The 11575-nt window shown below is 41.3% G+C and overlaps 2 protein-coding genes across 2 annotated transcripts; one reads left to right on the top strand and one right to left on the bottom strand.

Annotated features, from left to right (window-relative positions):
* Positions 1-284: 284 nt before the first annotated feature.
* On the bottom strand, positions 285-6622 carry timd4 (T cell immunoglobulin and mucin domain containing 4). Its single transcript, XM_074673060.1, has 8 exons — positions 6495-6622; positions 5692-5870; positions 4006-4168; positions 3800-3880; positions 3637-3716; positions 1997-2108; positions 1856-1889; positions 285-1736 (listed from the first exon to the last, which is right to left on the bottom strand). The coding sequence occupies exons 1-8, from the start codon at positions 6562-6564 to the stop codon at positions 1652-1654; spliced, it is 804 nt and encodes a 267-aa protein (XP_074529161.1). The 5' UTR covers positions 6565-6622; the 3' UTR covers positions 285-1651.
* Positions 6623-8636: 2014 nt separating this feature from the next.
* On the top strand, positions 8637-11415 carry txndc15 (thioredoxin domain containing 15). The gene is made up of 6 exons (XM_074673059.1): positions 8637-8865; positions 9397-9713; positions 10171-10317; positions 10493-10656; positions 10879-11009; positions 11107-11415. The coding sequence occupies exons 1-6, from the start codon at positions 8775-8777 to the stop codon at positions 11301-11303; spliced, it is 1047 nt and encodes a 348-aa protein (XP_074529160.1). The 5' UTR covers positions 8637-8774; the 3' UTR covers positions 11304-11415.
* The last annotated feature ends 160 nt before the right edge of the window (positions 11416-11575 follow it).

The raw sequence follows: 11575 nt of genomic DNA, 5'->3' as shown, positions 1-11575 counted from the left end.
TTAGTTTAGAAAAGAAACATTTTATGATCATGAAATAATTTCACTTTTTAGAATATATATTAGAAAATTCCAAATACAGATACACATTTGTAGAATCTATTTGGGTTCATTAAAGATTCATAAGTTGTGAATATTTCTATGGCACTTATCATTTGTTGAATACTTTTTCTAAGATAACATTATTTTGAACTTGTTTTTTTATTTAACACATCAATGTTTTTATTGAATTTTGTGAAATATATAAAGGCTTTGGGCTTTATATGTTTTGGTTTTTTTTTGTATTAGCTGAGATATATTTTTTCACTTTTTTTTTTTTATTTTTTATTTTTTACATAAAATAGTGTCAAAAAGAAGATAAATCATAACCACCCGGTGTGGCAGAGTTGTGTGTGTGTGTGTGTTAGTCCCTCCCCCTCAGGCTTTTCCAAACATGGAGGTGTACACACACTCCAGGCTGTGTGTACACAAACACAGCTAACATGCGACTGGCACAGTGTGCTGGAGGGAAGATGAATGAGATGAAAGGGTTTGTGAGAGTCTAGATGTTTTACATCTATCACAGATTTACATTTTTTTTCATTTGGTGAAAAGAAACGTTTACAAAAACAAAAATACCCAAACCGCAGTTACTTGAGTGTCCACCAGAGGCTGTCACTAATAGTGAGTCAAATTCCAAAGAGCCCCATGTTAAAGTACTGAGCAGCTAGTCTTTCAAGGATAAATCTGCCTGAGTAGTTCCTCCCAATGAGCTACTCGCAGTTGTACCTTTGTAAACATAACACTTAGGCCATGGTGCAGATGCATCCCAAAATTTTAGCCACAAAAATAACAGTTATTGAAATCCAAGGTCCTACATCACCAGGAAAAATTAATTCATATGTGAGTTATGACCAAGAATTTTTATGCAGTGATCATAAATGTTAACCCTTCCAGGTTCAAATTAAGTTTAAGCATGTTAAGAGCAACACAGCTCTGCCAATTGGTGGGATAGTGGGAAACTGTTTGTTGCTAATGCACAACTAAGTTGCAGTGATACTTCTGAGAAAACAAAGGCTCATAAAATGTGAATATGGAGTAATAAGGTAACTAGCAATTAGCTGTTGCAAATCTGCAACGTCTGCCTTGAGAGGGTTAAACTAACTGACTGAGACATCCTACCTAACTGATCAATATCCAAACTGATAAACTGATTGATTCCCTACCTCACTGACTGACAATCTAACTTACAATCTAGCTGACAGACAGCTTACCTGAATGATAGACTAACTGATACTCTACCTTGACATTCTGTCTCACTAATACTCCGCCTGGCTTACTGTTACCCTACCTGAAAAAATAATCCCCTACCTGACCAAATGATACTCAGGTTTCAACTCTTCTAATAGACTCAGCCACTATCCAACCTGACTGACCTATACCCTACCTGAAAGACTAAAGCTCTATCTCACTAAATAATATCCTACCTTGAAATTCCATCCGACTAATACTTAACCTAACTAGCTGATACCCAACCTGATCAAGTATTACCCAGGTTTCAATCCCTCTGATTAGTAACTCCACGAAGAAGGGTTTGTTTGATTGATTTTATTTGACTGCTGTAAAGTTTAATATAAACTCTCTGTGTTCAGATGTCTGAATAAGGACTGGTTCTCTAGTCCAGAGTGTAGATGTTCTCCTGGACTGGGCGTCTCATCCGGATCTCATAAATGATGTGAGGAGGCTCTTCAGAGGAGAAACTGTAATGAAATGTCAACAGGCAAAAATTATCTCACCATGTTGGACAGTGTAAACCTTTTTTTTTCAGTGGATCCTACACCAAGACAGAGGTCTAAAGACAGACAGAGGATGGACTCACCAATCAGACTTTAAGGCTCGGTTGTAGATTCCACCTGGAGAGGGAAAGAAAATTTAACCCAAACAATCTTAAAACCTGAAAACTTGTCTTCAGTCTGAAATTCAGTCTTATCAAATGTTGTTCAAAGTGATGGAGACGTACGTTTGAAGGCCAGAAAAAGAAAAACCGCCACCAGGATCGACAACATGGTGAGGGAGAGAGAGAGGACAGGGACATTGATCTGGAGAGAGAGTGAGGGAACGGAGTCCTCTACCTAAGAGAAAGAGAGACAGGTGTTCATTGTGATGAGATTCACAAAGGTGATTATGAGATATGAGACCTGAACCAGAAAAATATCTACAGACTACACCAAAAGAGCTGGTAGTTAAAGATGAGAGTAGGGAAACAGAGGGTCAAAGTCTGTCTTTACTGTCAGGGAGAAGCAAAGAGTTTCAGGCTGCTCCCATCCTTCAAACGTCTCAAATCAAGAAGCAAACACTGGACCGAAACAAAAACATCTTTCCACTGAGCAAGATGACCCTCATCTTATTCACATGTTAGCAACCATAGAATGACATCACGCCCTCCAAAAAGAATGGCTGATGGCAGCTGGGATGGAGAGCAAGGCCAGAACATTTCAAAAAAGGGCTCCCAGAGGCCATCAACTTTTTCAAGATCTTTCTTGTTTAGATATGGTTTCTCTTTGGTTAGAAGTCTAAGATGAAAAAAGCTAGCCTTGACTACAGAGCTGACCTTTCTGTTGGGTTTAAAAGCACCATCAACAATTACACCAAGATTACTGGAATGAGACCCTGTGTAAGGCGCTAGAGATCCAAAGGAACTGGCAAGGACCTGAACCAGATCAGGGCAACCAAACAAGACAACTTCTGTTTTTTTTTTTTTTCATTCAATTTTAAGAGGTTTAAACAGTTAGCGCTGCAGCCTCACAGCAAGGTCACTGGTTCAACTCCCAGCTTGGCCAGTGGGCCTTTCTGTGTGGAGTTTGCATGTCCTCCACGTGCATACGTGGGTTCTCTCCAGGTCCTCCGGCTTCCTCCCACAGTCCAAAAACATGCTCATCAGGTCAATTGGTCGCTCTAAATTGTCCATAGGTGTGAGTGTGTGTGATAGGTTATCTGTCAGTGTCAGCCCTGTGATTGACTGACGACCAGTCCAGGGTGTACCCCACCTCACGCCCAATGACAGCTGGGACAGGCTCCAGCCACCTGTGGTCCTGAACAGGATAAGTGGTTCCAAAAATGAATGAATGAAATCCATCTATGTTTTACATCGTGCATGCAGCTACGTACGGCTTGAAGAAAATCTTTTTTAGGGGGCTTTGATGGCAGATACACCTGCACAATGTCAGCAAAACAGTGAAAAGCATCATAGATCATGAAGTGAACCGTGCTAAAGCCCACCTCTCCGAAGCATGCCAAAGCAGAGAAGTGAATTGTGCTCAAGCACGGCATGCTTGTGGTCACACTGGCCAAAGGAAAGGTTGAAGCATGCTTAAGCATGGTACGGTCTGCCAGTGTGACCATAGAGAGGTATGATTGAAACCATCTCAAAGTAGTGCATTTGAAAAATTTTAAAGAGCACTTTCTGTACTGTCTTAAAACCAAACTGAAACAGTTCACAAACATGTGCCCTTTGTAAGAATTCTTGGAGCTTTCAAGGTGCTCAGGCAAAACTGGAAGTAGAGAAATGTGTATGTCTATTCACACAAACATGTTAACCTCAGAGCTTATTCATTCTCTATTTCTACAGTATACTGCTCGTTTACTGTTGAATGAACTCACCGTGACGGTGTCGGAGCGCAGCAGGGTGGAGTTTTTCTTCAGCAGGTCGAGCTGAGACGACAGCAGAGATTTCCAGTTCACTACAAAAAGCAAACACCAGTATCACCAGTTGGTCAAGCTCACCAGTGTGATACTGAGACCCATCTGAATGTGTGTGCCTCACCTGTGGAGGATGACTGCTCTGTGATCTGATTGGCTGTTGTTGTTGTTGTGGTTGTTGTTGGAGGAGAGCTGGTGACCAGAGCTAAGCGGGAAAAGGATTTAACATCTGTTAGTCACATGAAACTAAAATCAGCACAGTGAGTATTACAGTAAACCAGATGTAACGGTCCCCTTCCAGAGTTTCAAGCTTTATTCAAAGCAGCTCACCTTTCACCACCCTTAGGTTCATGATGGACTTCTTGTCATTGAAGATCCCGTCTATGTCCACCCTGCAGCAGTACGGCCCGCTGTCTGTCCTCTTCACGTTCACAATTTCCAGATCCATCTGTCCGTCCAGGACGTCCCCGGTCAGGCGGTATCTGTCCTCCACCTGCAACAGTACGATGTCAGTGCAAGAGCATTCTGGGAGTGATTCCACTAGAGGAAGACAGTAATTGTAGATTGAAGCATATTTTGTGTGGTGACTTTTTTAGAACGGTGTACCAAGTCTTATTTGTACAATATCTGAGTAAATCAAATGGAATGGAAATGGATGTTGTAGGGCTGTCTTGGCTGATACTCGGACATCAATCCGTGGATTGGCAGACTAGGGTGGTGGTTCCCCTTTTTAAGAAGGGCGACCAGAGGGTGTGTTCCAACTACAGGGGGATCACACTCCTCATCCTCCCTGGTAAGGTCTACTCCAGAGTGCTGGAGAGGAGAGTCCAACAGTTGGTTGAACCTCGGATTCAAGAGGAACAATGTGGTTTTCGTCTTGGCCGTGGAACACTGGACCAGCTCTATACCCTTGCAAGGGTGCTAGAGGGCGCATGGGAGTTCAGTCTTTGTATTTCTGGAGCGAGAGCTTGGTCCGTATTGCGAACAGTAAGTCAAACTCATTCCCAGTCAGGGTTGGACTCTGCTGGGGCTGCCCTTTGTCAATGATTCTGTTCATTATTTTTATGGACATGATTTCTAGGAGCAGTCAAGTGGTGGGGGGGAGTCCGATTCAAGGGTCTCAGGATCCCATCTCTGCTTTTTGCGGATGATGTGGTCCTGTTGGCCTCATCGAACCCTGACCTCCAGCTCGCACTGGGGCGGTTTGCAGCCGAGTGTGAAGCAGCCGGGATGAAGATCAGCACCTCTAAGTCTGAGGCCATGGTTCTTAGTCAGAAAAGGGTGGACTGCCCACTCCAGGTCGGGGGAGAGTCTTTGCCCCAAGTGGAGGCGTTCAAGTATCTCGGGGTCTTGTTCACAAGTGAGGGGAGAATGGAGCAAGAGATTTACAGACGGATCAGGACAGTGTCAGTGATGCGGACGCTAAACCGGTCTGTTGTGGTGGCGGATACAAGCAGCTGAAATAAGTTTCCTCTGCAGGGTTTCTGGGCTCAGCCTTAGGGATAGGGTTCATAGCTCGGACATCTGGAAGAGGTTCGGCGTAGAGCCACTGCTCCTCTGCATTTAGAGGAGCCAGATGAGGTGGTTCAGGCATCTGGTGAGGATACCTCCTGGACGCCTCCCTCAGGAGGTGTTTCGGGCATGTATGGGGTAGACCCAGGACACAGTAGAGAGATTATATCTCTCGATTGGCCGGGGAACGCCTTGGTATCCCCCTAGAGGAGCTGGTGGAAGTGGCCGGGGACAGGGGTCATTGGTTTTCGCTGATAGCACTGATGGCAATGCTGCCCCTGCTACCCGGATAAGCGGTGGAAAATGAGATGAGAATGAATGAGATGAGTAATTCAATGTTTATGATGTGTAGTAACCTTCCAGAAAAGATGCTGTGTTTGTACTTTGTATGTGTCAGTGTGTGCCCTCTCTCTTTTCTCTCTTCAGCTGTCCTATCAATAAAGGCAGAAAAAGCCCCAAAAACCTTCAAATGGTCTTCAAATAAAGTTAAACAAATGTCCTGACCTTGGAAATGACGCCGTTCTCGTCCGTCTGTACAAGAATGTTGCTGCACCAGAAGGTCCCACAGCCACGACCCCAACAGACCCGACTCAGGCCAAAACGCTTTACAGAGTACTGACAGGACAGAGAGGCCATGCTACCCTCGGTCACCTTAAAAGCTGAGACTGAAGAAAAGTGTACACCTGGAGCCCAGACAAACAAAAAATCATACAAAGAGACTGACGAAACAAGCATAAATGATTCTGGATTCTTCATTAGTGTTTATTATTTATCAGACATTGCTGATAACACAATTTTATACATGTCAAAATAAAGCATCAAGTTATCTGCAGCTATGGGGACAGTTTCCCTGTGACTTCAAAACTATGTGTAAATTATTTTTGCGAGTTGCTGCTTTTTAGAGTCTTATTAAATAAATGAATAAATGAAACAGTATGCATGTTTTCTCTCACCAGCCAGAAGAAGGCCCACAAAAACCATGTCCTTTTGGGGAATGGAGATTATGTTATTGTTCCACTGCGTCATATACAGCTTAGGTCAAAATGATCCGCTCTAAGTACAGTTAAACGGATGGATACATTTTTAAAGTAATTCTTACCTTGGTTGTTTTGGGTTTTGTGAAATAATTAAGATGCTCATAACTGTACATATCCCCCCTCAAATCAACTGGATAGAATAAAGTTTACTGGAGCTGTTACCATGCCTGTCTCTAACTTGTAACTGAATATTTTTAAAGTGTAATTTAGCGTTTGAATGTGGGGAACAGTCTGAATTTTGTGTTGTGATGCCAGCGCTCTGGTTCTCACCTGACAGGACGAAGAGGATGACGATGAAGGTCTGAAACATGAGACAGCAGCGAAGCACAGCGACGTCCATCCTGTGAGTGCATGTGTGTGTGTGTGTGTGTCCAGCTGGACAACAACACCATGACTCTGAGAGGGAGGAGCCACACACACACACACACACACACACACACACACACACACACACACACACACACACACACACACACACACACACACACACACACACACACACACACACATTTTGTGTGTGAACTCTGCATGATGAAGACTTCATTGATTCTCTGGATGTGAATGTCTGCAGTCTTTATGGCAGATTCTCCCAGTGTGCGGCTCAGACTGTCTGAATAATCTGATCAGATTATGATTGTTGGGTTGGATTGACTCTTTCTTTAAATCATTTCCTAAAAGAGGAAAACTGTAGCTGTTTTTTATAATCCTCCAGTTTAAATTGATCAAACTTTTAAAGGCCCTGTGAGGACTACAGTACCTATGAGTAAATGAGAACACAGGGTGGATAAACTGGATGGGTCTTAACTTCATGTTTATGAAACTTTATGATCTTTTTAATCTGGAAACAAAACTTTTGGATGTGAAATCAAGACGAGCAGAAATAAAACAGGAACGGACGAGGATGAGCGCTGAATGTTTGCAGTGATGGAAGGAAACTCTGAAAACAAGAGGACTTTGTCTGTATCACACACACACACACACACACACACACACACACACACACACACACACACACACACACACACACACACACACATACACACTGACACTGACCCTGGCTCTGTGGAGACGTCGCAGGCGCACAAAGGCTGGGTTATTCACATCCAGTTTTCCTTTTTCTTTCTACTTAGCCTCAAAAAGACTGAAAATATTCCGATTTGATAAAAACATCCAAACATTTTTTAAAATGAGGACGCAACAAGCTGAACTGAGAATAAAGACGTTATGTCACAAGGTTTACTTCTTAATGTCAGTAGTATGAAGTCAGAATATAACAAGAATAAAAAACAAATAAAAAGAAGAATTGGAAGAGATATATACACTGAGATTTAAATTAACATACCTACTGGTTTAAAATATGAAAAATTAAATACAACATTAACTCAGACTTGTCAGCTGACTGTAAAAAAAAAAAAAAAAAAAAAAAAAAGCTGCCTAAAGGCTAAATTTAAGCCCAGGATTTAAGGCTGTAATGTTAAAAGAACAGAGTTTCAATTTTTCACGAATAAAGTAATTATGTTACAAGAATAACTTTTAATGTAACAAAATAAAGTTGTAATCAAACATAGGTATGAAGTCATAATATAACTTTAACTAAGTCCCAAAGTCATCATGTTAGATTAGATTAGTGTCATTAAGTGAATTAAATTAGGTAAATTAAAAAATGTGCAAGAAGATATAAGTCTTATTCTAGATTGAAGTCAAAGTTTTACATGAATAAAGTGTGTCACTGTACTTTGGGATAAGATTGCTCCTGCCACTGTGACATTTTAATGACCAAGAATTGGTATGGTGACCAAATCCACTTTCATTCAGGGTCCCTGTGTTGCTCATATGTTTGTATGCAACTGCTACATCAACACACCCATCCCATTTCACTTCCAGTAACACTGTCCAGTCAGACCCTCTTTACTCAGGACCTGCTCCCATCCACCAAACCTGTCTGAATTATCTGCATAAACCTGCTTTTGTGGCATTAACATTACCTTTCTGCTGCAAGATCTGAAACCAGATCTTGCTGACATAAATGTTGTTCCAATTAAATTGCTTACTCAATTTTTTGTGTCACTTTAATTAATCAATTAACTAAATAATTAATTAATTTTATTTATCTATCTATTTATTTATTTGAAAACTCTACTTTGAATCTTCTTAAGACCCAAGAGTGCAAAATGTAAACAAGAACATTTTTTTTTCAACTGGTCCTTTAATTTTGTTCAGGTATGTATATGCTGCTGATTTTGTCTGGAAGGGCATGAATGGAGCCTCGCAAGGCTGCTCGGCACAGAGAGAGAGGAACAGACGGGATTAAAGTAGTAAGGGAGGCACATCAGCACCATCACTTTCTTAGGAAACAAATCGCAGCCGAGTGTGGAGTATCAGTAATGTGATGCATGTACGCTAGGTGGCGGTATGCGCCAAAAAGTTGTTGCGATCTGCCTGTAAATCCAGAGAAGAAGAAGAATCTTTCTGCTGAGGAAGAAGCTAACATCCAACATCTCAATATGTCGTGAAAACTGCAAGTTAAGGGACCCAACTGTACTTAGAAACATGACGGAATTATTTATTAAAGTGTACATTCCGTATACTTTGTTAATTTTGTCGTTTCAATCTGAATTAATAAGGCTTTCCTCCGCTCAAGGTATGTGTCTGACGTAGCTAGATAGCTACAAAACACCAAATGACAGTTAACCATGACGCTTCTCGGGGGCTTGAACAGCATATATCACTGTTAATTCAACTCAGTATTTAGGTTGTCATATCAGTGTTGTCTTGCGTTTCGTCCGAATGAAAAGCTAACCAGGTTTACCATGTTTGTTGCGGTAGAGTGTCGTAAATTGGTATAAATTCAGAGAAGTAATATGGCACTCACGATCAGCTGCTTGTAAAAGTATAACGGTTTGATACATGCATAAAGTTGGGTTGTGGTAAATACGCTCAACATTAAGCACCATCAAAATGCTGTCTCAAACGCTCGTGAAGACGAACAAAACGTTATGTTATGAATTTAAAGCCATCTTCAGTGCTATCTATCTATCTATCTATCTATCTATCTATCTATCTATCTATCTATCTATCTATCTATCTATCTATTGTGAGAACCCAAAACTGTCTGTCTCCCTTCCTTTCACTTCAAAAAGGGAACTGATTTCACATATTTTCTTTTTTTTAGATTATGAAGAGTCACCGGAGCTCCCACTATCAGAAGATGTGGTGCCAGACTTGGAGAACAGCCCTAAGTTTGTGGAGTCAGATGACTTTGACTCTTTGCCAAAGAGGCAGTTCAAAACAGCTGAGATCGCAGATGCCGTGATGGGGACTGAAGCTCCCATTGATCCATCTGACATCGAGTCCCTCTTCCCGAAGAATGTGAAAGACTTCCAGTCAGGTTTCTCACCACCTTGTGATGAAAGCAGCATGCAGTGCGGTTCACCTGCTCCAGCTGCTGGAATATCAGAGGAGGAGAAGAGTGTTGAATCAGCACAGCAGGTCAGTCACTGTAATGTTATAATAATATAAATTAATATTAAAAAAACATTTTAAAAGTGTTTTTCAAAACTCAAAGACACTGTACATGTGAAATCAATAATGAACAACGATCAGCATGTGTCAATGGTTAGACCCTGGTTATAAGACAACTCCACTTTTTCACATTATTTTCAACAAAAAAAACCTTGTCCTATTCACAGGGCAATATGGTATTTCATGAAGTACTCATACAGTTTAGCAATTAGGATTTGGCACACTAGTTACAGGTATCATATCCATGTTTCTTTCCTTAGTTTCTGAGATATCATAAACAAATAAACTTAAAATGGGTACAATTTGTAGCATCATGACTCGAAAAGATTAATATCTGTTACGTTTATCTTCCTTTGAAATAATCAAAATGAGAATATGAACCATCAGTGCAGCAACTGACTTCTCCTTGAATGTTTACCTCCAGGTCATTCTTGACATGGTGCATGCAGAAGTCACACAAACTGAGGAGCAGAACACGACAGAGACCGCCAAGACGTACAAGGTGAACTGTGATAAAAGGAACATCACGGGAATGGATGTGTTCACTGTGCAGGTCCTCAACGCTTCACAGGTAATCGTACTGCCTTTGAGTAAGTGAGAGCAAAAAATTCTAGTATCAAGTGTGTGAGTGTGCACAATCTGAGTTAGGCCATCTTTCTTTTTAAAAGGCATAATCTGACTTTGTTGGTAACTCCATTAAAACAAAGTGCAGTGATTCTTTAGGATTTTTTTTTGTCTTCTTATAGGACCTGATGGAGTTCCTAAACGCTAACAGCACAGAGTGCTCTGTGGTGCTGTTCTACACTGCCTGGTGCCAATTTTCAGCTAGCCTGGCTCCTCATTTCAACGCCCTGCCTCGAGTCTTTCCCAGCATGCACTTCATGGCACTGGATGCTTCACAGCACAGCAGGTAAATGGTCTTTTATACTTGTATCCAGGAAAGGAGCTTCAAGGAGTTTCTTTCTTTAAACCTTGGTTGATGTCTGGCTTGGTGTCTTGTGAAATTTAAATTGCCATTTTTCGACAAAGGTTTATGACTAATTTAAATTTATAACTCAGGGCATTGTTTATAAAAATACTTTTTTTTACTTTTTTGTGTCTTGCTCATCTCAATCTGTCTCTCTTCCAGCAGCCTGTCCACGCGGTTTGGGACAGTAGCAGTACCAAACATCCTGTTATTCCAAGGGGCCAAACCCATGGCTCGCTTCAACCACACTGATAGAACACTAGACACGCTCACCTCCTTCATCACTAACCAGACAGGTACAAACAGAGAGAAAACCATCAGAAATACCCACAAATGTCAGTTTGTGTGTACTCCATCTTGCTGTATTTCTGGATTATTGTTTGTGTTTTCCAGGGTTTGAAGCTGGCCCTGACAGCAGCGTGCTGGACACAGACCGTCTTGGCCCCCTGCCGAGTGTCCCAGTGAAGAGCATCGACTGGCTGCTGGTCTTCTCTGTCCTCTTTATCACAGGCTTCACCACGTACGCCATCCTGAGGACAGACAGCATCCGCTGGCTCATACCAGGACAGGAGCACGAGCATCAGGACTGAAAACACACACATGGACAGCTCGTTGTTGGATGTATAGATTTCATTTGCCATTAAAATAAAATTTTGCTTATTGTTTTGCCTCTGTTGTGTGATGAATAAATGATAACTTCTGCGTGCCTGTGTTTACAATTGTTTACTATAACAATATAATGAGTTGTATCTATTAACATTTTAGGAACTTTTTCCGTATTCTTTTATTTTCTGAGAAATAATGATAATGATGGTTATGACCATGATAATTGCTTAATTTACAGTTGAAAACAAATGTGTGT

Source organism: Halichoeres trimaculatus, unplaced genomic scaffold (genome assembly GCF_033239565.1).
Source record: "Halichoeres trimaculatus isolate MK-OKI-2021-1 unplaced genomic scaffold, fHalTri1.1 fHalTri1_scaffold_6, whole genome shotgun sequence".
NCBI classification, from domain to species: domain Eukaryota; kingdom Metazoa; phylum Chordata; class Actinopteri; order Labriformes; family Labridae; genus Halichoeres; species Halichoeres trimaculatus.
This window is presented reverse-complemented; position numbering and strand designations above follow the sequence as displayed.